The following is a 24,863-nucleotide window of genomic DNA, read 5'->3' as shown; positions in this document are numbered from 1 at the left end:
CCTCTCCTTCTGCCTGGAGATACACACGCCTCTTGAGGTGGCCAGTTTCCCACCTACCTACCCTAAAGGTCTAAGTTACAACCCACTGCCCCAGGGGCCGTCCTGACTGATAACCCTGAGTTATATCACCCCCCGCCTCCCCACGGTGTGGCCTGTTTGTCTTGTCCTCTATTCTGTGCGGTCCTTGAGCCCCAGGAAACTATACTTTGTTTTGTCTACCGTATATGTCTCTAGCATCTAGTAAAGTGACCTCCTTTAATATTTTTCAAAATAACTGGTGACCGTTGCCAGGTCCTCCAGATGCACCGTCCCAGTGGTCCTGTCCATGCCTGCCCCACTTTCACCCTCATTGGGGTCCTCATTTTGGTTTCCATATTTTTAATGAATCTCTTCTTGTACCTTTTTTTATCCCTCGCTTCCTCTGTCTAATTAAATATCGATACTCATTTTGGGTAACATGGAAAATTATTCTCATTTGCACGAGTGGATTTTAAGTAATTTTCCAAGATGGCGATGTTTCATCTTAACCTTGGTATTACTGCCATCTCTCATTTAAAACATCTTTGAAAAGTCTGCACTGTTGTTACTGGCAGGACCCCACTCATTCACCCACTGTGCTATGCCCCATCAGTATTGCTTTCAAGCCACTTGTATCAAAAAAGAAGCTTCAAGAGGAATTCAAAGGGTTGAAGTTAAAAGGTGTCTATATATTTCTTTTGTTATACAGGAGTTGTAGATCTTATGGCTCTGACAGTGAAAGTGACCGAAGTTACTCTCATCACCGGAGCCCCAGTGAAAGCAGCACATATAGTTGAAAATGTCCCCTTTTTTGATACAAATTACATCTTGTTTGTAAATATCTGGTAACTTAAAAGTTTAAGAAACTTAATGGCAGTCTGTTGTTCTATTTCAATATTAGAGATAAGTTTCAAAAATAGGCACTTCTTAATTGTTATTGTCCATTTACATGTGCACAGAATTTAAAATACAGATATGTCTCCTAAAAATATTTTTATGCCACATTTTACAGTAGCCAACTATGGAAATGAATTTCATTTTCTTGAATCAAGAAGTCATGAAATTTAAGTATAATTTGCAATATTATTTTAGATTGTTTCTTTCCATCTCACGTATTCCTCAGAATACAGATTCTTTTTGCCCGTTTTTCAGGTTTTAGCCTATATGCTGCCAAGCACAGAACTGTGAAGAACTGTTAAAGGTGGCCAAATATTTATATACCACTTACACCGTCTTATACATATGTGCTCTTAAAAACAAACCACCCAGAATTGTTACTGATGGTAGCCAGGAGTCTGAGGCAGTGGCTCTGGAATTCTTAATTCCTTCCTTCCTTCCTTGGTTGTTCTCAGAGGATCAGGAACGTGGTCATCGTACAGCCCACCGTCTGTACTACTCCTGCCTGGTGGGTGAGGTTAGGAAGAATAAATCAGCCTTAACTACAAATACCTGGACTGTGTCTAAGGCCCTAATGTTTTATGTGCTTTGTAATACATACTCTCAGAAGTTTAGATTGTAAAGAACAATTCTGTTCCAGTTCCTGTTTTGGTGCTCGGTACCTTTTGGTGCCTCTTCAAGTATACGTCACATTAGAATCTCAGAGGAGAGAGAAGTGATTTTTTTTTTTCTTTAATTTGCTGGTAACCAGGCATGGTTCCTTCTTCTGAGCTGTATTCACTTTAAATATCTGGAGGGTCTCTCTTAAGCTCCGGTGTGGCCTAGGGTCCCCTGGAGCAGGCAGGATTGGCACATGGTGTCGTGTGGTCCCTCGGGGCTGTTGCACACAACTGGCACGTGTGCCTCTGGAAGAGCGGATTGACGAGTAGACTTCTAAGTACCACCAGAACCTCATTGCCACCATCCTGGAGACATTTTGGGGGGCTTTTAAGTCTTTTAAGTAAGAGGGATCTGCCCCAACAGCAGCTGAACTGTTCTAAGCACCAGCATGTTTTTCCTCTTCTACTGTGACCCACTCTGACTCAGTGATACTCGCAAGACATGAGTAAGTCCGGGACAACAGGGGAAGAGGGGTACACGACTGCACAGACGACAACCTTTTCAGCTTTGGGTGGTTCCTCCAACAGTGATTTGACCTGTAAAAACTGGTTGTGTGTGTGTGTGTGTGTGTGTGTGTGTGTGTGTGTGTGTGTGTTTAATCTTTTGAGTTTTTCCCCCAAGTGTACTTAATCACCTTAGTGCCAGTTTAAGCCAGTTATGCAGAAGAAATTCATATTGGATGTTTGATGTGGAATTCACACCCTACCCAGGCCTTGCTTGGGGTACTTGAGAAGCGGGAAAGAGCCCTCAGTTGGAGGGATCTGACAGCCCTTGATGGGTGGAGGGGTGACCTTGGATATTTTAAAACCATCACCCATAAAAGGTTCATAAACAGGGTTAAATGGTCAGCTGTTCGCCAGGTTGATAGACAAGAATACATTAGGAAAAAAGGACCCAAGTCAACTAGACCTACTTCCTAGTGAATGCAGAACAATACGTGATTCATGTGAAGGGTTTTCCAAAAGTTGCCTGTAATACTCCGTGGGAAAAAAAACTACATTCAGAACTCAAACAGAAATTGCCAAATCTAACTAGGTTAAGAAAAGTTACCCTTGGACAATACTGGTTTTCTCTTGCCATGTAACAAATTACCCCATGCTTAGCAGCTTAGAACAACACCCATTTCTTAGCTCACAGTTCTGTAGCTTGTGAGTCTGGCACAGTATGGCTGGATTCTCTGCTCAGCGTCTCTCTCACGAGGCTGAGATCAAGCGTCAGCAGGGCAGCATTCCTTTATGGAGACTTGGGAAGAATCTACTCCCAAGTTCATTTGGTTTCTTGTTGGTTGTCAGCCAGAGGTTTCTCCCTCATCTCCTGAAGGCTGCTCGCACTCTTCTTAACCGTTCCCCTCCATCTTCAAACCCTCAGTGGCTTATTATACTTCCCATTCCTCTGGCTTCCTCATCATTTTTAAGGTTCATGTGATTAGATCAAGCCCACTCATCAGGTCTCCCTATTTTCATGTCCGCTCTGCCATAGAACACAGCATAATCACAGGAGTGGCTGCATAGGTGCAGGGTCCTGGGATGGGGGTGGAAGCGGGGGTGCGGGTGGGGGCAGGCTGTTCTAGAACCCCACCTAACCCAGACAATAACTGCCCACTATGGGGAAGTTTCATCCCAAAAAGGTGGGCCCTAGAAGCCTCAATTGTTTCCTTCATGGAAAAGAACAGCCCTCAGCCACCGCATTCAAGTGTGTGTTTACTGAATGAACTACAAAAATAGCTTTTCTGCCTAGAGGGGATTGTTCTGTATTTTAAGTTATTTTTTAATAAAATTTAATTATGTTGTATATTGTGCTTCTTAATAGAAAATGTATTATTGGACTGTTTTTGTAATGTCTTGTTTACTGCAAATGAAACATGATATAGCTGGTATTGTTCAAAACCTGTAGAAAATACTTTTGTACATATCGGCAATGTCTAATTTGTATACACTTCATTTAAATGTTCCTAAAACTTGAAAGGGGGACCTTGTAGAAATTAAAATATATACTTAGTCTAAATCTGTGCCTGTTTCATCTTTCTTTTACTCATCCAGACTTCAGATCTCTCTAAGCGGAAAAGGAACCGTGGGGTCTCTTTGCTGACCCAGCCAGTAGAGAGACTTCATCTCTGCAGCTCATTTCCATCCTATGGCTGAGTGTTCTTGGTGGGGTGTGAGGTGGAGCTGGAGAGAACCTCAGGAAGATGGGGATGTTCAGTACCCAGAGAAGCGTTGATGGTGCTTGGTCTCGCTTCCCCTGCAAACTCCACATTTCCCCCCGGGCTTTGTGACCTGCCTACAGATGCCTTTGCTGAGGAGGGACGGGTCCCATCTCATCTGGGAGCTGCTGCCTCGGGATAGCACGCTTAGCTGTCCGTACCCCGGACAGCCTCTGCCTTCCCGCCCTGACAGCAGTTCGCTGGGCACACGGCACTCGCTCCTTGAGAAAGCATTCATGGTGATATTTTTAGTGTCCACAAGAGAATTTGCAGGGCAAGTACAATTAACTTTTTTCTCCTCAGAACTCAGAGGAATATGTATTTTCTTAGTGAATACAACATAACCTGTCACAGACTTAAAGAGATTCAATTTTCAGAATTAACGGTAGACGCCCAAGTCAGAATCCCTGACAATAGTCAAATCTAGATGCACTAAAATTTAAAGAAAATTTCAGTTTTTTTGCTGTAGAGGAGTCCCCAAGTGAGGTTCCTTTTTAGTGAGCTCCGGCATTCTGTTCACACTCTGATTCTGTTCATGTTATCATTCTGATAATGATCGCTTTGATCAGCTGGGCGGTGCTGGAGGGAAATGTGTCAAGGACTTTGGTCTGGCTGTTCTGAATTAGCTGGGCATTAAATAAGAGGTAAGAGAATTCAAGAAATATGCCCCTATCACAAGTGACCCTGAACACTGGCTTGGCATCACTGTTGGGGAGGGAGGGGAAGCTGTAGTTGGTGCAGAGAAACTTGCTGAGCTAGTGATGCAAATTAGCTGGCCAGGTGAGGCTTGGAAGCCACGCCTCACAGGCCTACCTCACTCGATGAAGAGCCAGGACTCAAGAGAGAGGGTTTCTAGAAAGAAGTCCCAGGAGAGACTTGTGAGAGAATGAGTTGGAACGCAAGCTGAGAGGAATCCTGGGCCGGAAGAAGTCCTTGGGTGCGGGGTAGGGGTTGGGGGGTGGGGAGGTGAGGGCACACTGCCAGGACACAAAGGCAGAAGGCTCTACTGGTCTGTTTAGAGGTTTTGGTAGAGGCAGTGCTTCCTTGCCCCTTTCCCCTCCCCCTGTAAATCATCCGGCCACCGTGAGCTGTGCCAGTCTTGAGGCCAAGTACTTCTGCCCCGTGGAGACCCTGGGCCCACCATTCATAGCTCCACAGGCTAGCCTGAGCACTGTTGAGTCTCCTCAACTGGCCTAGAGCCCCAAGGAAATCAGTAAAAAAGGAGTGACCCCAGGGCTGCAGCAGAGACACCTACATTCCGCCTCTGGAGTCCTGACCCTGAGCCTCTGACAGCTCTGTGTACTAAGAGGACTTGGACTGCCCATTGCTTGGCTCACAAGCCCACAAGCCCTGAAGGAGGGTGTGCACAACTGGCGCAGCTGGACGTGGAAATCGGTGGTGCCCGTCCCTTCCCAGGCTTGTCTGGTGAGGAGCTGGCCTACAGGGGGTTACCCAGGTCCTCCTGCAGCCAGCATCTCTACCAGCAGGCCAGGTTCCCAGAGAAGGGGGCTGAGAAGGACCCCACTGATCTCCGTGCCTCTGGCCTAATTTGATTTTATTTTGAATTAAGACCTCTCTGGCAACTATTCTACGGTACAGTCCTTAAGGGATTTGAGCCAGGCCCACACTGCCTGGATTCAAGTTCTACTCTGTCAATTCCTAATTGAGTAACTAGATAACTTGCTTGACCTTTGTAATTCAGCTCCTCAAATGAAAATCTGGGATACCAAGCCTCCTCCTTAGAAGTAGTGAGAATTAAATGCTCAGAACCAAGGATACATCAAAGGTCCAGGGACGCTGGCCCCTGGGATTGCCTCTAGGAGGAGGGTAGGAGCCCACAGGTTTCATGTGGAGGGCCAGGCTCAATCACTACTGAAAAGCCTCGGGTCCCTTGAACCAAAAGGGTGGGAGAGGATCCTAGAAGCTTCTGGGGAGGCCTTGAATGTGAATGCCAAGGCATGATGTTTACACAGCAGGAGGGAACTGGGCAACCTGCTGGTTTGAATTAGGCCCCTACCCCCCCAGCAGCTGTAGCCTATTAGTGTGGTGCTCAGTGGTGGCAGAACACAGGAGCAACACCCCCAGCTCCACACCCAGAGCTCCATGCTCTCCAACCCTGAAGGGACCTGAGTGAGCCCCTAGCGGGTAGCTCGAACCCTATCATCCCACTGACTTAATGCTGTGTTGTCCCCTTCTGTTCCTGGACACTGTCCACCTACTGTCCTATCGCAGCTACAGCAGCTATACAGCCTCCTGCCCGCCTAAGGAGGCTGAGTCCTCGGCACACATGCATGTACACACACACACACACACACACCCATCCCACCCTGGGCTGTTTATTCTTTCAAGGCTCAGTAGGGGAGAGTCTGGTGTCCCCAGGCAAGCCTGGGAACTGCCCTAGCACAGTTTGGGTCTGTTTCTCCTCGACACGGGACAGAAACCAGGCTAGATGCTTCGGGAAGTTATGAGGACACCCATGAGCTGACCTCTCAAAGCAGGGGCATGGCTTTGCTGACCTTGCCAGCACCCAGCCCCAAGTGTCCAAAGGATCACCCAGCTCCACACCTGTCTCCACAAACTGGATTACCCTTGGGGCCTGGGATTCTGACCTGGGATCCTCCTTCCCAATAACCCAGTCCAGAAAGCCTGCCTTGACCAACACTGAAGTGAAGCGCCCAGGGCAAGGCCCTCTCCAAAGCCAAGAGCAATTTTGCCATCCCTATCCAGCCACTCACTCCCACCCGACAAGAACCTTGACTCTACCATATCAAATCGCCTCTAGTTGCCTGCAGATGGTATCCTGTCTCCGCTCTCCTGGCCTTTGCAGGTGCCGTTCTCTGCCTGGAGTACCCCTTTTCTCCCTCTGCTCTAGTTAATGTTAACTGTCAGTCCTCAACTCTGAGTGGCCCCATTTGAGCCCACCATACTGGGCTTTTCAAACAGCCCCTTCCTGCCTGGTTCATGGGACCCAAGTGCCAGCAGCCTCTCCCAGAGCTGCCTCTGCCCTTGGGGCTCCCCTAGTAGATGGGCTAGAGACCAGAGAAGCAAGAGGGGAACATCTGTGGTCTTCAGGGCGATAGACCCCTGTTCCCGCTCTTCTCACCCCAACCTCCAGCCCCTCCTTGGCTTGACTGCTGCAGCAAGGCCAATCCCAAAGAGGCCAGCAGCCCTACCTTGGTTACGTAACGCTGGCCACGCCCCCTTGCCAAGCCTTGGCTGGAAGTGGGCCCAGGAGTGTCCAGAGCAGTCCACACAGCCAGGCTCCTTCTAGCCCTCAGGGGAGGCCACTCTCTCCCAAACTCTCCTTTCCCCAGCTCCTGACACTGGTACCCAGCTACGTGATTTGTCCTGCTCTGGGCCTCACTGTGTACAAGTAATGGGTACACAATCCTTCCCCTGTCACCTCCCAGTTCACTGCGGCTAGAACAGAGGACGAGGCAGAAAGCAGCACTGGGGGTGACAAGTTTGGTCAGGCATGCAGGCCACTCTGGCCTGGGTTCAGCCTGAGGCCTCCGGGAGCTGGACTGGCTGTCTGTGCACTTACCACGGCCACAGAAGTGAGGGATGTCTGCAGTGGCTCCTGCTGGGGGCATGTCCCCGGCTGTGCCCCTACTCTCCTCCCACGTCCTTACCCCGAGGGGCTCTCCCCACGCTCCATCTAGCTCTGTGTGTTCTTCCCCTTCATCTTGGCACTCTTTTGGTCACCCCCATCCGTGCCCCTGAGATGTCTTCTCCCTGGCCCTGGAGTCAGGAGGCCCTTGCCATGTTACAGGGCAGACCATCAGACTTTCTCATGGTGCCTGCCTGGGATCTTCACCTCTGTTCCATTTCCTCCCCTGGCACCCAGAACCAAGTGACTCTGAGCAGGCCCTAGAGTCCCTGCCCACTCAAGAGGAAGATGGCATCCCCAGGGGCCCCTGCTCCAGCCAGGCAGGGGCTGCTGTGTAAGCACACGGGCCCGTGTGCCCAGAGGGGTGTGGGGACCGTCAGGGTGAGGGCACTATCAGAGTGACCAGAGATAGGGCAGCTGCCAGTTTGGGGCGGGGTGGGGGGCACAGGAGGGCATTGGAATGATAACATGGGCCACACGAGAGGCCCACAGAGGCTCCCTCTCCACCCTGGTGGCTCAGCTACCACCTAGGCCCTGCCAGGCCAGCGCCCTGTGGTCCCCACCCTGCCGCCTGCTCAGGCTGGCAGCGTTCCTTTGCAGCCTCCTGCCAGCACGGCTTGCCCCCTGCCCCCACTGGTGTCCATGCCAGAGCAGCATTCCGCCGGCAGGGCTGCATCTCCCCAGCAGAGGCTGAGCGGGGAGGCTACTCAGCAGTGGTCGGGTCACATGGGGGAGGGGTGCAGTGGGGCCCCGGCCTCTGGCCCTCACTCCGCTCATCTTGCCTGGGCCCGCCACCTTCAGGGCTTGCTTGCTGCTGCTGTAGTTTGAGTTCTTGTATCTCCCGCCCTAGCGAGGGAGCGAGCAGCCAGAGGAGGCCACCAGGTAGGTATAGGTCAACCAGCACAGAGCAAAATGAGCCCTGGGCTGTCCTGGGCTAGGGGTGGGGGGCCGGGCTAGCTGGAGATCCCAGACTCACCCTCAGGTCAAAGCGGCCCAGGCCAGAGGGTGGGGGTGGTGAGCGAGGCTAGGGTACGGGGGTTCGGTCTCTCAGCTTGGGGTCGCTCAAGGGAGCAGGTGGAAGGCTTTGGGCAGCTAGTTGGGGAGTGGGCGCGCCCAGCTTCCCGATTTCAGGGCCACCTCCTACTCCGACCCCGCCTCTGTGGTGCAGCTGGAAGGCACCGAGATTAGACTCTGGGACGAACTTCCCGGCAGAAAGGGGGCTCGGCGCAGGAGAGTGAAGCCGGGGCCCATCGGTTGGGATGGGAGCAGTGAGACCTGGCTGGGGGCCCCGGCGGCCGGAGGCAGAGCAGGCTGCGGTGGAACCGCGCACACCACGCGTGTCCGCGCCCCCCGCCGGCACGCAGGGCGGCCTGGCCCTTTAAGCGTCCAGACGGCGGCCCCAGCTGACGCGCGGGCTCCAATCGGCGCCCCGCGCCCCCCGCCCGCCGCGCCCGAGGCTCTGGGGCCGCAGCTGCTCGGCGGCTGGACTCGCCGCGGCCCTGCGCCTCCGCCCGCCCGGCCGCGCCCCCGGGGGCCATGGTCGCGGGGCCCTGCGCGGGGGCGGCCCCCAGCGCGGCGCTTCATGGAGCGGCCCCGGCCCGGCCGCCGGGGGCAGCGCGATCCCGCGGGGCCCTGTGAGCCCCCAGCGCCACGGCACCATGGTACGCAAGGCCCTGCCTGTCCCCCCGCTTATCCGCCCACCTGCCCGCTCTGCCCTCCCGAGCGCACGGCCCGCCGGCTCCGGGTGGAGGAGTTGGAGGGATCTTCTCCCTCGCCGCGTCTCCCCGGCCCCTTCTCTCGGGTCCCCGCGGGCCAGGAATGCGGCTCTGTGGCGCGGCCCTCTGCGGGGAGGGGGTTAAATTCCTGGGGTGGGGGCCCGGGCGCGAGAGGCTGAGGTCTTACTCGGCACCCGCGGAGGGGGGCGCTTCTCTGCTTCTCTGAGCCTAGGACGGCGCCGCCCTCGGGCTGGGTGATGGCGGGGGGGCGGGGGGGGAAGGGGGAGGTCGGATTCCCGCCTGGGCCTTGGGCCACGTGGGCGCTGGAGCCGCCCTGCCTGGGGATTTGGGGCGACTGGGCCAAGCGGGGTGTGTTGGGGCGGGACGTCCTCAGCTCCTGTCCAAACTACTGTGTGACCTTGGGGCAGTCCTCTGCCCTCTCTGGGCCTGTGTCCTGGGAAAGGAGTGGGGCCATGAGTGCAGAAGAGGCTGGCACAGACACCCCCTCTCCAAAAGGAGGCGCCTGGGAGTCATGAACCTACGCCCCCTTGCTCAGTGTGGGTGCCCCCCTCCCCACACCGGGCTGCCGGGCAGTAAGGATTGGCGTGGGCGTTTGGGAGGTGGTGCAGATGTCTGCCCAGGTTTCATCCCAGTGCCTCCAGGGAGGCTCTGGGGCAGGCTAGGGAGCCTGTGGGGTTTCATGGCACAGAGACAGGGTACCCCTTCGAAGCAGAAGGCTCTGGCCCTGGGGAGCAGTCAAGGCAGGAGTCCCTGGCACCTGGCCTCTCCCCACCCCACCCCCGCCCCCAATGTCGCTTGCAAATAGAGTTTGAGGGCTTGACACCCCCTGGCAGTGGGAGCCCAAACCACTCCCCTGGTCTAGCATCTCAGGTCCTCCTGGGCTGAACTTGAGGGTGGGGTGTATGGCTGCAGCTGGCCCCCATGATAGGAAGGCATGTGTGCAGTTTCAGGGAACTGGCCCATCTGGCTGGGATGGGGGGGCAGTGCAGCTGGTGGGTCTTGTATGGGAGCTGCCAGGCGGGGTTGCGGGGGGACGATGAGCCCTGCTGAGGTAGTTGATGGGTTATGGACTCCCAGCAGCATGGGTGTGCCATCAAGGAAGTCCAGTCAGGGTGCCTGGTGGAGACTCTTGGGCCCCTCCAGGGTGCAGAGTGGCACTGGCTTGGGGCTTTCTGGCATGGGAACAGAGTCTTTGGGGCACCCATTATTCTCTGAGCTAACCACTCCTTCCCTGCTGAGATCAGGGGGCCCTGGCACCAGATCTGCGCACAGAAATGTCAGGCACTGCCTTTTTTTTTTTTCCCCAGTGCCAGGTAGGCACTGGGGGGCATTCTTTGATGGGAGACCAGAGAGGGCTGGGGGCCCTGTGGCCTAGGATGTGCTCCCCTTAACAGACCTGGCTTGAACGGGCCTTTATCCAAGCCACATCTGCCCCTGTCTGGCCCCTGGTGGGGCCCCGTCACAGCCCAGGTTGCACGCTGCCCTCTCATGGACCTGCAGGTGGCGGGGGTAATGGCGGGGTCCCGGCAAGCACAGCTGGTCCTCTGAGTCAGAGGTTCCCCAGATGCCTCTTCCTGCTTTTTCAGGCATCAAATGCCAAGAAATCCATCCATGGGGAGGGGTGTCCAGTCCTGCCCAGCAGGGAAGGGCTGGCCTTAAGCAGAGCTGGGAGTCTAAGAGCTCTGCCACTGCACACTGTGCGACCCTCCCCATCTGTTCTGAGCCTCGGTTTCCCCATCTGTGCAATAGAGTTTGGTCCCAGAAGATGAATCAGAATGAGTCAGAGGAGGGAGGTGGGAGGGACTTGGCACCATGTCCCCATTAGATTGGCCCGGCCTGGACAGGCCGGCAGTCCTGAGACAGAGGGGGCAGATGGGTGGCTTTTTGGCTGAGGGGAAGGAGGCGTAGGAGAACTCAGTAGCGTCCATCATCAAGAGTGGCCAGACGGGGATTGGAGAGCATCGGGTGGGTGCTGCTGGGCGTGGCTGGGTGTGCAGTGGTGGGGTGGGGGGCCAGGAACAGATCTGGAAGCAGGTTGCCCCTGAGGTTCTTTGAGGTTCATCCTGAGACCCCAGGCTGATTCTCATTCAGGCGACTGAGAAGGTGAACCCAGATATCACCTCCCCCCTCCCAGCCCAGTCTGGGCCCACCGCTGCTGCCCCACCAGTGGAAGGACTAGCATGGAGGGTTGGGGTGGGCTGTGGATGGATGGGCTTGCAGGGAAGGTGCTTGGGGGAGAAAACCTGATGGCTCTGTGGCAGTGAGGCAAGGTACTCCTCACATATAGGAGGCTCTGACCCAGCTCGACAGGGCCTAAGGATGGCCAGAAACTGGACCATGCAGGTTTAGTCCAGCCAGGCAAGTGATCCATAGATGGTAACTGAAAAACTGCCCTGCACCCGGGCAAGGGAGTGGGCAGCCTGCTTCTCAGTGCTGGCCATCTTTTGGGAAAGCTGCTGTGGAGTACCCAGGAATGATTAATCCAGCCCTTATTCTAGACAATTCACAGGGGCTGGTTGTGGCTCAGGAGCCTGATAATCTGACCCATCAGACTTTGAGGACCTCTCTGGGGCTCCAAATTCCCCAGGTAGCGCAGCTTCCAAGATGGGGCCATCTCCGAGCCTCTGTGCCTCGACCACACCTGACCTGGGCTCTGGGGTCCTAGAGGGAAGAGGGTCTAGGGCAGGCCTTGGGGGCCTCCTGTCTCTAAGCCTGGTGGACAGAAAACACAGCAGTGTCCTTCTACCTCCACAGAACCTCTGTGTGAGGGGGAGATGCCGGCAGCCAGGCCTGAGGCCCTGGGCAGCAGCCTGGCCCAGTAAGGAAGGGCTGCCTAGATCCCACCGGCCTCCTCCAGCAGGGCAGGAAGACCAAGGTCTGGGCCTGGATTTCTTTCCAAGAATTTCTATCCCTGCAAAGACTTAGGCCCAGGCCTTGAGGCCCACTGCCGGTGAGGTGAGGGGTTCCTAGGTACTATCCCTGGGGCACAGTAGCAGCCAGAGGCCAACCAGTGAGCCAGTGAGCCTTTCATTCTGGAGGGACCTGGGGTCAGGCAGGCGTGGCTTTATTTGTGCGTGCGAGGGAGAGAATCCGCAGAGCTCAGGAACTGCTAAAGGAATGCTTGCTTCTGGGGTGGACCCCTTGCCCCAGTTTGCCCGGACTGGCCCAGTGTTAGCATGGAAAGCCCCTAAGTCCCATGCACTCTGGGATGCCAGTGACCCTCGTCCCTGTTCCTTCCTCTTCCCTTCTCTTTCCCTTCCCTGCCCAGGAGGACTTCCTGTCTCACAGGGAAGAGCTGGACGCCCAGAAAAGTTAACCAACTCACTCAGGAGCTGCCGGTCGTGATTGGAATCTGAGTTCTGAGGGGCAGCTAGCTTGGGCCCGAGCCCTGGCTCCCCGCGTCCTGGCCAGAGCTCTGGGTCCTTTTCTAGAACACGAAGACTGGAGTGTCGGGCAGGCTGCCTCCTGCACAGTGGGCGCTGCCCGGGCTGCTGGCCTTGACCTGACCTATGCCCTCTGCTCCCCCCCTCCGCCCCTCGCAGTTGCTGGTTGAGAAGACGACAGACTCACCGGCGGCCGAGTTCTCGCTGGTGGAGGACGTGGCCCTGCACTTTGCCTGCTTGATGGGCCGCCTGAACGAGCAGCGCCTCTTCCAGCCTGACCTCTGCGACGTGGACCTGGTGCTGGTCCCCCAGCGCAGCGTCTTCCCAGCACACAAGGGCGTGCTGGCTGCCTACAGCCAGTTCTTCCACTCGCTCTTCACCCAGAACAAGCAGCTGCAGCGCGTGGAGCTGTCCCTGGAGGCGCTGGCCCCCGGTGGCCTGCAGCAGATCCTCAACTTCATCTACACGTCCAAGCTGCTGGTCAACGCGGCCAACGTGCACGAGGTGCTCAGCGCCGCCTCGTTGCTGCAGATGGCCGACATCGCCGCGTCCTGCCAGGAGCTGCTGGACGCCCGCTCCCTGGGTCCCCCGGGCCCCAGCGCCGTGGCCCTGGCCCCGCCGGCCACCGGGGGCTGCACCCCGGCCGCACCCCCCTACTACTGTGACATCAAGCAGGAGGCAGACGCCCCGGGCCTGCCCAAGATCTATGCCCGTGAGGGCCCTGACCCCTACTCCGTGCGTGTCGAGGACGGGGCCGGGACTGCGGGGGGCCCAGTGCCGGCCGCCATCGGGCCGGCTCAGCCCTTCTTCAAGGAGGAGAAGGAGGGTGGTGCCGAGGAGGCCAGTGGGCCCCCGGGCAGCCTCTGCAAGCTGGAGGGTGGGGAGGGGCTGGAGGAAGAGCTTGGGGGTTCCGGCACCTACAGCCGCCGGGAGCAGTCCCAGATCATTGTGGAGGTGAACCTCAACAACCAGACTCTGCACGTGTCTACGGGGCCTGAGGGCAAGCCAGGCTCCACCACAGGCCCGGCCACCATGGTGCTGGGCCGGGAGGACGGGCTGCAGAGACACTCAGAGGATGAGGAGGAGGAAGAGGAGGAGGAGGAGGAGGAAGAGGAGGAGGAAGAGGAGGGTGGCGGCAGTGGAGGGGAGGAAGAGGAAGAGGAGGAAGAGGAAGGTGGCAGTCAGGGAGAGGAGGAAGAAGAGGAGGAGGAAGGGCACAGTGAGCCAGAGGAGGAAGAGGAGGAGGAAGAGGAAGGGCACAGTGAGCAGGATCAAGAGAGCTCAGAGGAGGAGGAAGAGGAGGAAGAAGGGGGGGAGGCGGGGAGCAGGCAGGGGCCAGCGGGGCGGCGGGGCAGCAGGGCAGAGCCCCCTCCCCACAGCCGCATGGCCACGAGGTCTCGAGAGAACGCCCGACGCCGAGGCCCCCCTGAGCCCGAGGAGGCCAGGCCTCGGGGTGGGAAGAGGCCCAAGCCTGCCCCAGGGGGAGCCCCTGCAGCGGCCCAAGGGCCACAGGCCACTGACGGGCTGGGGGCCAAGGTGAAGCTGGAAGAGAAGCAGCACCACCCGTGTCAGAAGTGCCCTCGAGTCTTCAACAACCGCTGGTACCTGGAGAAGCACATGAACGTGACCCACAGCCGCATGCAGATCTGTGACCAGTGTGGCAAGCGCTTCCTGCTGGAGAGCGAGCTGCTACTGCACCGGCAGACAGACTGTGAGCGCAACATCCAGGTGGGCCTGGGGGGCTCCTCCTAGGGCGGGTGGGGCAGGGCTGGGCTGGAGGGCCGAAGGCTGGCCCCCCAGGGTCCTGCTGCCTGCTGTGCCCAGACACACTTACCCCTGGCCCATGGCGCCAACCCGGGCCCAGGGTGGTGAGCACTCAGAGGAGAACACCAAGGAGGGCTTCCTGGAGGAGGCAGCTAGACCTGGGCTTTGGCACATGGAGACATGTGCAGATGGGACAGGAACAAACAGTACTCTTGGCCAGAGGGGCAGAGGGGACGATGAGAGGAGGGAGTTGTCTGAGTACTTGAGGCTGATAGATAGCCAGCTCTGAGGAGGGGTGAGCCTGTGTTTTAGTAAATACTAAGGCTGCTGGAAGGCCATCAGGGCCACCACGCATAGTTTCTCAGGCTGGGCTCCGCACAGAAGCCCAGACGAGGAGGGGCAGGGTTTGCCCGGAGGGGGCGCCATTTCCACTTGCACAGAGGCTGAATACAGCAAGGGGGTGGCCCGGAGGAGGAAGCCCCTGCTGTTAGCTCTTTGGAGATGCCAGCTGGCCTGGGCTTGGTAAGAGGGATTGGATGAGAAATTTGGGAAAAGCAGGGGCTGCCGGGGCCAAGCAGGGGGGCTGGGCTGGCTGCCAGGCCTCGTCGGCCTGAGTGTGCGCCAGCTCTGCCTCCCAGGATGCAGGCAGCACAGGGCCTGCCAGGCTGCTTTTTATCCCTTCTGGCCACGAGGGGGTTGTGGGGGCAGCAAGTAGGCGAGTGCTAATTGCCTGAGCTAATTGCTAATTGCAGTGCCCTGTGGAGAAAGTGTTACCTGGAGGGTTACCTGGTCTCCTGCCCCGTCCTCCTGCACCTGTTCCCACTTGCCTGCCCGCTGGGCTGCCCTTTGTCTCTCCACTGCACACACCCGAACCTTCCTTTCCGAGGGGAAAGCTGCATGTACCTCTTCTGACCTGGGCACCTTGACCCGAGTCCAGTTCTGCCCCAGTTCTGACCTGCTCCAACCCTCTGGAAGTGTCTCCTATGGGGATGGGGAGGACAAGAGGAGGAGGGGAGCATGGACCCTGGGGTTCCCACTACCATCCCATTTCCTCATGGGACCCGGGACCCCTGCAGCTTCCCACCCCAGCCAGCACTTTGGCACCTCTCTCCTTCGGGATCTCCAGGGTGTTGGGGCATAGGTCCTGGCAGGGAAGAGGCCAGACGTGGGATCTGAGAAGGGCTTCTCCATGCACTGTATCCAACCTCCTCACACACCATGGCCCTTCGGCCAGTTATGTGTTTCCCCTCGGTAGACAGGTGCCTTGTTGAAATGAGCACGGAGTCAGGGCTTCCTGTATAGGGGGTCCCTGACCCGAGTCCAGTTCAAGGGTAAGGAAGGGCCCCAGGCCGCAGCTCAGGGTAGGTGGGCATCTTTTTAGGGAGTTACTATCCCCAACTCCCAGAATGTCAGATTTGGCGGGCTGCTGGACATCGAGGGCTCTCCCTCCAGCACAGTCCATGTGCAGAAACTGAGGTCCAGAGAGGGGCAGATTGTCCCAGGGCACACAGTCCTGACAAAGGACCCAGGGCCTAACATCCTCTCCCTTTGCAGTGTGTGACGTGTGGCAAAGCTTTTAAAAAGCTCTGGTCTCTCCACGAGCACAACAAGATCGTGCATGGCTATGCAGAGAAGAAGTTCTCATGTGAGATCTGTGAGAAGAAGTTCTACACCATGGCCCATGTGCGCAAGCACATGGTTGGTAAGTCTGGCCCCAGGAGGAATGGGGTCTGGGGTCAGAGCTGGGCCAGCTGCTGGTTATGCTGGGAAGGACTTCTCATCCCAAGGCAGCGTGAAGGTGTGAGGAGGCCCCTCTCAACTGGGAAGCCTGGGAAAATTTGTTGCAGTGGCAGGTGTGACCTGGATAGGCTCAGAGGTCGGGGCTACCATGTAGGGTTGGGCAAGTTGGACACTGAGCAAGCGTTCCTGGACAAGATGGAAGGGGGTGCCCAGAATCCAGCTGGCACACTGCTAACCAGACTATGCATCTTAGCATGGGGTTTTGGCCACCAGGGAAAGGAATACCTTTTCCTAAATTACACTGAATGCCATATGGGCTGACACAGGCCCTGTCTCAGTTTGATGACAACTGTGCCTCTCATTTTTTTCTCACTTTATGACCCTTATAGGCCTTCAGGCTCCTCTGAATGAGGAGGCCCCCACAAATGTGTGCTGAGCTCCTCCTTTGTCTTGGGATGGCTGTCCCTCCCCTCTAGGAGGGCCTGACTGGCAGTCTGGTGTTCGAGTGGCCCTCCTTTCTTTGCCAGCTTCGGGTCTGGGGCTCAAGAGAGGTGTGGCCCCGGGCCAGGTCTTACCCCTTTCTCTAGCCTCCTGGGAGCTGGGACCCTGGGGTGGAGGTCCAGGCCAGGAGCATGTTGCATAGCCCAGGACTGGTGGTCTTCCTGGGCTCAGCTTCCCCAGCCTCTGAGCTGTAAGGGGAACTCTCTGGACCCAGTCACTTCCTTGAAGAGTTTGTTTGTCTTCATCTGTCCGTGGTTTTGGGGGGAACACAGCCATTCCCTCTGGACTACCCAGTGTCATCCCCTGTAAAGCCCACCTTTGAGGTTCAGTACCACTCCTGGCCTCTTTCCGTAGAAAGACACTCTGAGGCGCACAGAGGCAGTGCGGAGAGCCAGTGGTGGGGCCAGGGTCTGAGCCGAAGCCAGTACTTCTTGGGGTCCTTGCCCCAAAGTCAGCCCCAGGTGCTAGACCAAGGCTCTGAGGCAGACCGTGAAGCAGAGGGGCCTCCCAGGAGGCCCAGTAAGGGAGGTGGCCAGGCAGGGATCCCCTAGGAGCGGCCGTGGTGGTCGCTCTGAGACATAATGGCCTACCCCACAGCCCACACCAAGGACATGCCCTTCACCTGCGAGACCTGTGGGAAGTCCTTCAAACGAAGCATGTCTCTCAAAGTGCACTCACTGCAGCACTCTGGGGAGAAACCCTTCCGGTGCGAGGTGAGTCCCTTTCTCTGCCTGCCCCAAGGGTCACCCTGGACCCGCAAGGGTCAGGAGCAGCAGCTGTTTCACAACCAGGGAGTTGGGGGCAGTGGAGTCCAGGATTCAGAAAGAGGGATGGCCCCCTGGTGTCTGTGGTCCCCACCTCCCACAGCGTTCTGACCCAACCGCTGCCCACTTACCCCCCTCCCACCCCCACCCTCAGCCGCCCCTCCCTGACCCAGCCCCCACACAGTCAAGGTGAGCCCTGCCCTTGGTCTGCCACCAGGCAGGGGACAGACTGTCTGGAGAGGTCCAGAGAGGCACATCTCAGGCAGAGCAGCAGGCTGCGGGGTAGGGGGGACGGTGTTCCGACAAGGAGCAAGGATGGGGGTCCTTGGCCTTATGTAGGACGACTCCCTCCATTCTGTGGCCTTTTCCCACCTCCTGCCTTCCCTCCCGGCCTGGGCCCTGGCCGCCCTTAACCCCTTCTCTGCCCCTGCGCCCCTGCCCCAGGAGCCCCTCTCCGTGTGTGTCCACCCTGTGCCCCTAAGTCCCCGCAGCTGCTCCCCACCTTGCTGCTCTCTACCTTGCGCCTGGGCCTCACCCTCCCCCCACCCGCAGAACTGCAACGAGCGCTTCCAGTACAAGTACCAGCTGCGCTCCCACATGAGCATCCACATCGGCCACAAGCAGTTCATGTGCCAGTGGTGCGGCAAGGACTTCAACATGAAGCAGTACTTCGATGAGCACATGAAGACCCACACAGGTACGCGCACCTCCCAACGGCGGGGTGGGGGCGGCGTGCAAGGCTGCAGGGGGGGCTCCCCCCCGCCCCCCCGCGCTGCCCCAAGATGCCTGCCTGCGATGGCCCCAGCCGCGCCCCTTCTCCACTCCGGTCCTCCTCCGTTCACCCTTCTCCCGGGCTCAGCGCCGTCCTCTGCACCTCTCCCTGGGCAGGGAGGCCCCGCGGGTGCCGGGGTGCACCGACTTCTCGGTGACGCCCCTCTGCCCGTGTCAACGCCCAGGGGAGAAGCCGTACATCTGTGAGATCTGTGGCAAGAGCTTCACCAGCCGCCCCAACATGAAGCGGCACCGGCGCACACACACTGGCGAGAAGCCGTACCCCTGCGACGTCTGCGGCCAGCGCTTCCGCTTCTCCAACATGCTCAAGGCGCACAAGGAGAAATGCTTCCGCGTCAGTCACCCCCTGGCCGGCGACGGCCCCCCTTCCGGCCCCGGCCTGGCCCCGGCCCAGCCTCCCGCGCACACGCTGCCCCTGCTCCCGGGGCTGCCCCAGACCCTGCCTCCCCCGCCCCACCTCCCGCCCCCACCTCCACTCTTCTCTACCACTGCCACTCCCGGTGGGAGGATGAGCGCCAACAACTGACTGCGGGAGCGCACACGCGGGGGCTCCCGGGGCCGCCTCTGGGAGGGACCCCGGCCCGCCCCTCCTGCCTGGGATCAGACAGCGACACCGGCCACCCCCATCTCCAGACGTGGCTGGACCCGTGCCGTTTGAGGCCCCTGACCATGGGGGTGTGCAGGCTGGTGGCCCCCTGTGCGGGGTGGGGGGGATCCTCACTCCCAAGTGCCCCCCTTTCAGTGACTCCTTGAAGCCTTTGCCTTTTCTTTTCTTTCTTTCTTTTTTTTTTTTTTTGGAAGTGAAGGAAAAAGAAAAGAGCAACCTATTTGCAGCACGCCCTCCAGGTGAGGGGGGTGCTGGAAGTCTGCAGGTACAGCAGGGAGGGAGAGCCTGGGAGCAGGTGTGACGGGTCACTCACCTGAGGCCTGAGCTGGAGGGCATTGCCCAGGCAAGCCCAGGTCAGCTTCAGTGGCTCATCTCAGCTTCCCTTGTGCCCCCTAACTTGCTCCCTCATCCTGGAGGCTGTGGGGAAAAGTTGGGGTGTCAGCCTCCCTGGAAGGAGTCGTGGATCCCGTCTGAGGACTGTGGACAATGAGGCAGGGCTTGAGTGTGGATGCCCACGAGTGTGTTGTGGGCGGAGTGGCGAACTGTGAAGGCTGCAGACCCAACTTTGCACCGTGTGCAGTGGGGCAGGCAGGGGCTGGACCCCAGGTGTTTGCTCTCTCACTCACCACCCTGCCGGCAGGCACAGGGATCCCTGAGCTGTACCAGATGCCTCGAGGTCACTGAATCCAGGAGAAGACATATCCCCAGAAGCTGCTGGGCCATGGGGGGCTGGGGGCTCGGCCCCAGGTGGGCAGATGGGCTGGCTCCCGCAGCTCTAGATGCCGGGGACTGCAGTCCAAGAGTCCCTGCAACTGGGTGAACCCCAAGGGCAGGTCCTGAGAAGGAGGCCATGTTTGAAGGTTTCAAGGTGCTATCAGTGGGGCAGGGGGCAGGGCAGCTGTTCATAGCGCACCCAGGTCCTCACGAGCTGCCCTGGTTGTCTCTCCCACGCCAGAGGAGATGTTTGTGTCTGTCTCATCCCTGCTCTGAAGGCAGAGGCCTCATCTTCTTCCTGGGCCTGGCCACAACCCACTCCAGGCCGGTGTGCAGCCTCCCTGTCCTTGCAGGGCCTCTGCACCATGGGCAGGGTGCCTGTAGCCCTGGTGATGAGAGGCACCTACACATTCAGGCCCCAGGGTGGGGGGTCAGGGTTTTGGGGGAGCCCCAGCCCGTGCCCAATGCTTGCCCCCATGAGGCCAGCACTAATAGGACACCCTTTTTTGTTGTCATTTAATGTCTTCATTCTTGCCTCACAAATGGGGAGGAAGGTTCCATAAGCTACGTGTTTCCTAGTTAAGCTCTTTCCTTTTGTGTTTATACAGTTTTGTTTGTTATACTCTGCACCTTAAACCCCCACGACTACCCTCACACCACCACCTTCCCAAGCATGGCTGGAGTGGGAAGAGGCCTAAGCCCAAGGAGGACAGTGGCAGGGGGCGGGGTTGGGGGTAGGGGACTGGGCCCCATCAGCCCAAGGGCTGAAGGGGTTGGAACCCCTCTGACCTCCTTGTGAGGCCCATGGCGCTGGGTGGGGGCTGGGGACATTTTAATCATCAATAAACGAAGCACTTTATTCTGTACAGATGTGGGCAGGTCCAAGAAGCCCAAGTGATTTGAGGATTTATAATCCAAGCTACACACCCCCAGATTGTTCTCCGGATGCACAGGGGGGCAGTGCCCTGGCCTAGGGCTGCAGCAGAAGTATTACAAGTCAGAGCCTCCAGAGTACCCTCAGAACAGCCCTGCTGTCCTTTGGAGAGAGAAGATGGGCCCCTCACTGAGAGAGGAAGCGTGCCTCCCTGTCTGGCTCCCAGTTCTGCAGCTCCCTTACCCCAAGGCTGGGGGTTCTAGACTCCCGCTGTACTATAGCTCCCTCTTCTGCACCCCTTGATCTCTGGGCTTCCATGACATCCTCAGGGTCCCCCCCCCTTCCTCCGTTTCCTCCTTTTCCTTGCTATTTCTAACCTCTGGTCCCAGGGCCTGGCAGCTCTTCAGAACTGGCTCACATTTGCCCCAAGAAAGTTGGTCTCCCCCGATTTGCTGTAGGTCAGGACCCCTAAGGGTTCCCCAACACCTGACACTGACACCAGGGTCTCCCATGGTGACTGGTGGCCTTATCACCAGCTAGCCCCACTGCAGCCTTAGTGAGGGAGCCTGAGGGACTCTGGACAGGCCGGGGCCCCGTGAGGCCACACTTTGATAAGCAGAGGCTGGAGATGGGTATGGGGCAGAGGAGGAGACCTGGTGTGGAAACCCTGTCCCATGACTTGGCTCCCTGTTCTAATACACTTCTCCTCTGAGGGCAGGGGTCCAGGCGGCAGGCTGGGCTCTGGTCACAATGGTCATTGTAGCTGTGGGTGGGCACAGCCAAACCCTCTCCTGGGAGGCCCCTGTCCCAGCGGTGACAGGAGCCCTGGTCCCTGGTGCTAAATGCTCTCTTCCCCTTGGGCCAGTGTGGGTGGGAGCTCCTTTCCAGCCAGATCAGAAGGGTCTGAAGCAATAATGGAACCTCATCGGTGCCAGTGTGGGCAGGGGTTCTTGTTTTACCAGCTTTTACATTTCCTTTTTATTTTTAAAACAAATAAACGTGCACCTAGATGTGGGATTAAGGGGACCGGGGCCGCATACCCACTTTCCGGGGCTGGTGGCGGGGAAGTGGGGTCGGGACCATCACCTCCTGCTGGAGATGTGCTGGGGGTGGGAAACCCCTCAGTCCAGATGGACTTTCCAGCCCATTTGGCCAGAACTCCGGTCGGAAACCTGGGTCTGCTCCCTCCTCAGCTCCCCATGGGCTCCCTGGTCTTGGGCCAGCTGGGGGTGAGCAGAGAGATGAGGCGGGGCCTCAAACTGGGGCTAGAGCGCAGTCTCTGACCTTGCCATGTACGGCCACAGCACCCCTCAGCGGGGGGTCCGTGGTGGCAGAATGGCTGTGCCAGGTGTGTGGATGCTTGATGTCTGGGCCCCAAGGGCGTGGAGGGATAGCAGGAGGGTGAGGACGAGAGTGAAGGGGAATAAAGTCAGTACAACTGTCCCTTGGCCCGGCCTCTTCTTTACATATTGCCTACCCTCTCCTCTGGCTGGAAAGACCTAGAGCACCTGCAGGCTTGCCATAGGCCTGGGCTTTAGGAACACCGAGAGTCAGGAGCTGAGGCAAGAACAGAGATGTGCCTCCAAGCCGATGTTTGGTCCTAAGCTGGATGCAGAAGGGGATTCTAGGAGGAGAGAGATTCTGGGGTTGCTGACACTGAGGTCCCTGAAGGCAGCCCCTGCAGGAAGCCAGAGCCCACAGGGAGCTCCAGGACAGCCCAGGCCACTCCTGCTCCTGAGCTCAGCAGTTGGCCGGCAAGGGCAGTTTGAAGACCCCTGCTATCAGAGATGCTGACGTGAACACCAGGGAGACAAAAGCTCAGATGGAAGGCAGCTAGTGGCCTCCAAGGAGGGAGCAGACAGTCCTCTCTGGGGACCTCTAAGAATTAATTCCTTATGCAGGTGATCCATGGACCCTGGCTCTGTGCCAGGTGGAACTCTAGGTCCCCAGGACTGTGTGCTGAATGAGACCCCTGGCTTTGTGACCCTTGGCACAAGATGCACGCGGTGTCTGAGCAGGAGGGGCTGGGTAGATTCCTGAGCCAGAGACAAGATGCCGGTGCCCCCCATCCATTGAGGCTGGAGATGGGTGTGGGGGAGCTGGTCCTATCCCAGGACAGGTTTCCTGTTCTTGTACACCACCCCTCCGAGGACAGGGGTCCAAAGAGCAGGTCCCAGAATCTGGGAGCCTTTCCACACAGCCCTACTTCTTTGGCCAAAAGGAATGGGCTCACTCAGTTTCAGTCACCCTGAAAACAAGGCTTGTGGGTAAACCTGAAGGCCTGGCTGCTCCCACGAGTCTCGGGATTCTGCTTCTGTGTTTCTGCTTTCCACCCGTCTTGCCACCATCTGCTTGCACGACGCTTCTCTGCACAGGCTCTTCCTTCAGTCCCACCCCATCCCACCCCAATCATTCTAATAACGTTCCCAACTTCCTACTCCAATGCTGCTCAGGCACGAGTCTCACTGGGCTGGGAGGAAAAGGCCACAGGGTGGTGGTGGGCACCATGGCTGGTGTCCCTGGAACACTCGTTCTCCCCCGGTTTTGCTCTCTGGGACCAAACAGCTTGTTAAAACCTCATGTCCTGGAGAACAGGCCCTGTATTTACACCTGAGTCCCAGGAAAGGTGGGGAAGGCGAGCATGTCTTCTACTTTGGGCAGGTAGTGCTCACAATCAGGAAAAGGTGGTCCAAAATCATGGGGTGGCCACAAAGAGCCCCTCCCCCACCCTGAATCCTGGTTCTGGCTCCAGGCATTCTGAGAGAAACCACGGCACATGCCAGCGCTCTGGACACAGGTCTGAAGTATACTGCCTCCTATAGGAAGCTCCCAGACTGGCAAGGCCAAGTCGCTGGGCAGGTTCCATAACGGATTCTTCCCTAGGTGATGCCCCTCTTCCATAGCATCAGTGGCTCCTGGGCGAAGGGTAAGACCAGTACATGCTGTGAGCCATGTGTGGCCCAATGCCACACAGCACTGTGTTGTGTAGAATCCCTGGGAAAATACTGATTTTTTACAATTAAAATTTTTCTTAGACATAGTTGAAAAAGTCAGATATTTCTGGAAGGCCTTTTTTCTCTTAAATAGAAGTTGCAGTGGCCTGTATACCCTCTTAGTTCCAATTCAATTGGTATTTTTCATGTCGACTTTCATGCCTATGAAATCACGCCTTCACTCCTACTTCCTGATGGATTCAGTGTTAGGTATCATTTATTGATTTCTTTCTTCAACACTCCCAACACACTCCCAACACACACACACACACACACACACACACACACACACACACACACAGCTTCTCTTCTCCTTTCTCCAAGCACATTTATATTATTATTTGGGGGTTAGATTAACATGCAGTGTAAATATTATGACTATGTAATGCTGATCTCAATCAAGCCATGTCATAGAATATGATTCCTTTCCCTTTCCTGTACAACTTTTCCCCTTCTCTCTTCAAAATGTGGTTCCTTTGGCTTCTAGGTGCCTATCGCTTCTGTGTCCCCAAACCCTGCCATAAGGGTAACTCTCCTTCTCATAAGTGCACACACAACGGGTGTCCCATCATCTCCCTCTTGGCGGTGTCTCTCCAGAACCCTTGCTCACCTCTGGAGTGGTTGACTTCCCCCAGCTGTCGTGGTGGGATCTCCCACCCTCCTGAGGACTTCCTTTGCCTTTGCCAGTTCCTAGATGCACCTCCTGTTCCCCTGAGTCCTCTATCTTCCTCGATCTGTGCTTGCCCCCTCAATTTGGACGTGAAGTACGTCCTCCAGGGGCTTCCTGAGGAGGGGCTGATGGGCACGTGGAAAGCCGTGGCCAGGCCCGATGTGATTGGTCCTTCCCTAGTCTCGCAGGAGGCAGCAGACCTAGGGACCATCCTTACAGGGCTTCATCATCACCACCACTCGAGAGCAGGGTGGCAAGACGACCCTGGCATGTACCAAAGTGACGCCATCTCCCTTAAGGACACTTCGGCTTAAGAACAACCCCAGACCTACATTCCCTGTCACACTGCTGAGACCGGATCCCTTCAAATTGACTGCCGAAAACTAACCTCCAAAAGGTTTATGTCTTAGTGGACTACTTTTTTTTCTAATCCTGAAATGTAGCTTCTCTTCGGGACCACTTCAGGGAATGAAATTCTGAAGATCTTGACTATTTTTATTCTACCCTCACACGGGGATGACTTCGTGTGGGCACAGAACCCTCGGTTAAAAATTGTTTTCCCCTCGGGATTTTATTTTATTTTTAAGATTTTGTTTATTTTGAGAGAGAGCACAAGAGGGGGAGGGGCTGAGAGAGAAGCAAGCTCCCTGCTGAGCAAGGAGTCCTCTGCGGGGCTCGATCCCAGGACTCCAGGATCATGACCTGAGCCGAAGGCACCCAGGCACCTTTCCCTCAGGGTTTTAGATGCCAGTGTTTCTGTTGGGAAGCCCGATCCTGTCTTGACCCCGATGCTGTGTAGGTGGCCTGCTTCTTACTCTCTGAGGCCTTCAGGGCCTCTGCTCTGCCTCCAGCATTGTGAGCCGTCACAGCTATGTCCCCGGTGTGGGTTTTTTCTCACCCAGTGAGCGCAGGACTCAGGGAGCCCTGTTGGTTCAGG

At 57.1% G+C, this 24,863-nt stretch overlaps 2 protein-coding genes and 1 long non-coding RNA gene across 8 annotated transcripts in view; 2 read left to right on the top strand and 1 right to left on the bottom strand.

Moving 5' to 3' along the window:
* The window catches only part of NKTR (natural killer cell triggering receptor), a 57,924-nt gene extending 55,718 nt beyond the window's left edge, over window positions 1–2,206 (top strand). For all 6 annotated transcript variants that reach the window (XM_047739371.1, XM_047739369.1, XM_047739368.1 and 3 more), the window contains one exon: window positions 728–2,206. In XM_047739371.1, the coding sequence (XP_047595327.1) occupies window positions 728–815 (88 nt within the window). In that variant the 3' untranslated portion in view covers window positions 816–2,206. The remainder of the gene's footprint in view (window positions 1–727) is intronic.
* On the bottom strand, window positions 2,190–8,729 carry LOC125105813 (uncharacterized). The gene is made up of 2 exons (XR_007129069.1): window positions 8,365–8,729; window positions 2,190–3,743 (listed from the first exon to the last, which is right to left on the bottom strand). It is a non-coding gene; the product is annotated as an uncharacterized LOC125105813 (long non-coding RNA).
* On the top strand, window positions 8,729–20,259 carry ZBTB47 (zinc finger and BTB domain containing 47). The gene is made up of 6 exons (XM_047739376.1): window positions 8,729–9,049; window positions 12,667–14,235; window positions 15,826–15,973; window positions 17,110–17,225; window positions 17,829–17,973; window positions 18,233–20,259. Exons 1-6 carry the CDS (start codon window positions 9,047–9,049, stop codon window positions 18,592–18,594), a joined length of 2,343 nt encoding a protein of 780 aa, XP_047595332.1. The 5' UTR covers window positions 8,729–9,046; the 3' UTR covers window positions 18,595–20,259.
* The last annotated feature ends 4,604 nt before the right edge of the window (window positions 20,260–24,863 follow it).

Source organism: Lutra lutra, chromosome 1 (genome assembly GCF_902655055.1).
Source record: "Lutra lutra chromosome 1, mLutLut1.2, whole genome shotgun sequence".
NCBI classification, from domain to species: domain Eukaryota; kingdom Metazoa; phylum Chordata; class Mammalia; order Carnivora; family Mustelidae; genus Lutra; species Lutra lutra.
Note: the sequence above shows the minus strand (reverse complement) of the source record. Positions and strands in the feature narration are given on the sequence as shown.

Bases quoted from the DNA above. Each gene is read 5' to 3' on its own strand.
- ZBTB47 (XM_047739376.1), top strand. The intron at 14,236-15,825 runs GTGGGCCTGGGG...CTCCCTTTGCAG, and splicing joins ACTGTGAGCGCAACATCCAG to TGTGTGACGTGTGGCAAAGC. The intron at 17,226-17,828 runs GTGAGTCCCTTT...CCCCACCCGCAG, and splicing joins AGAAACCCTTCCGGTGCGAG to AACTGCAACGAGCGCTTCCA.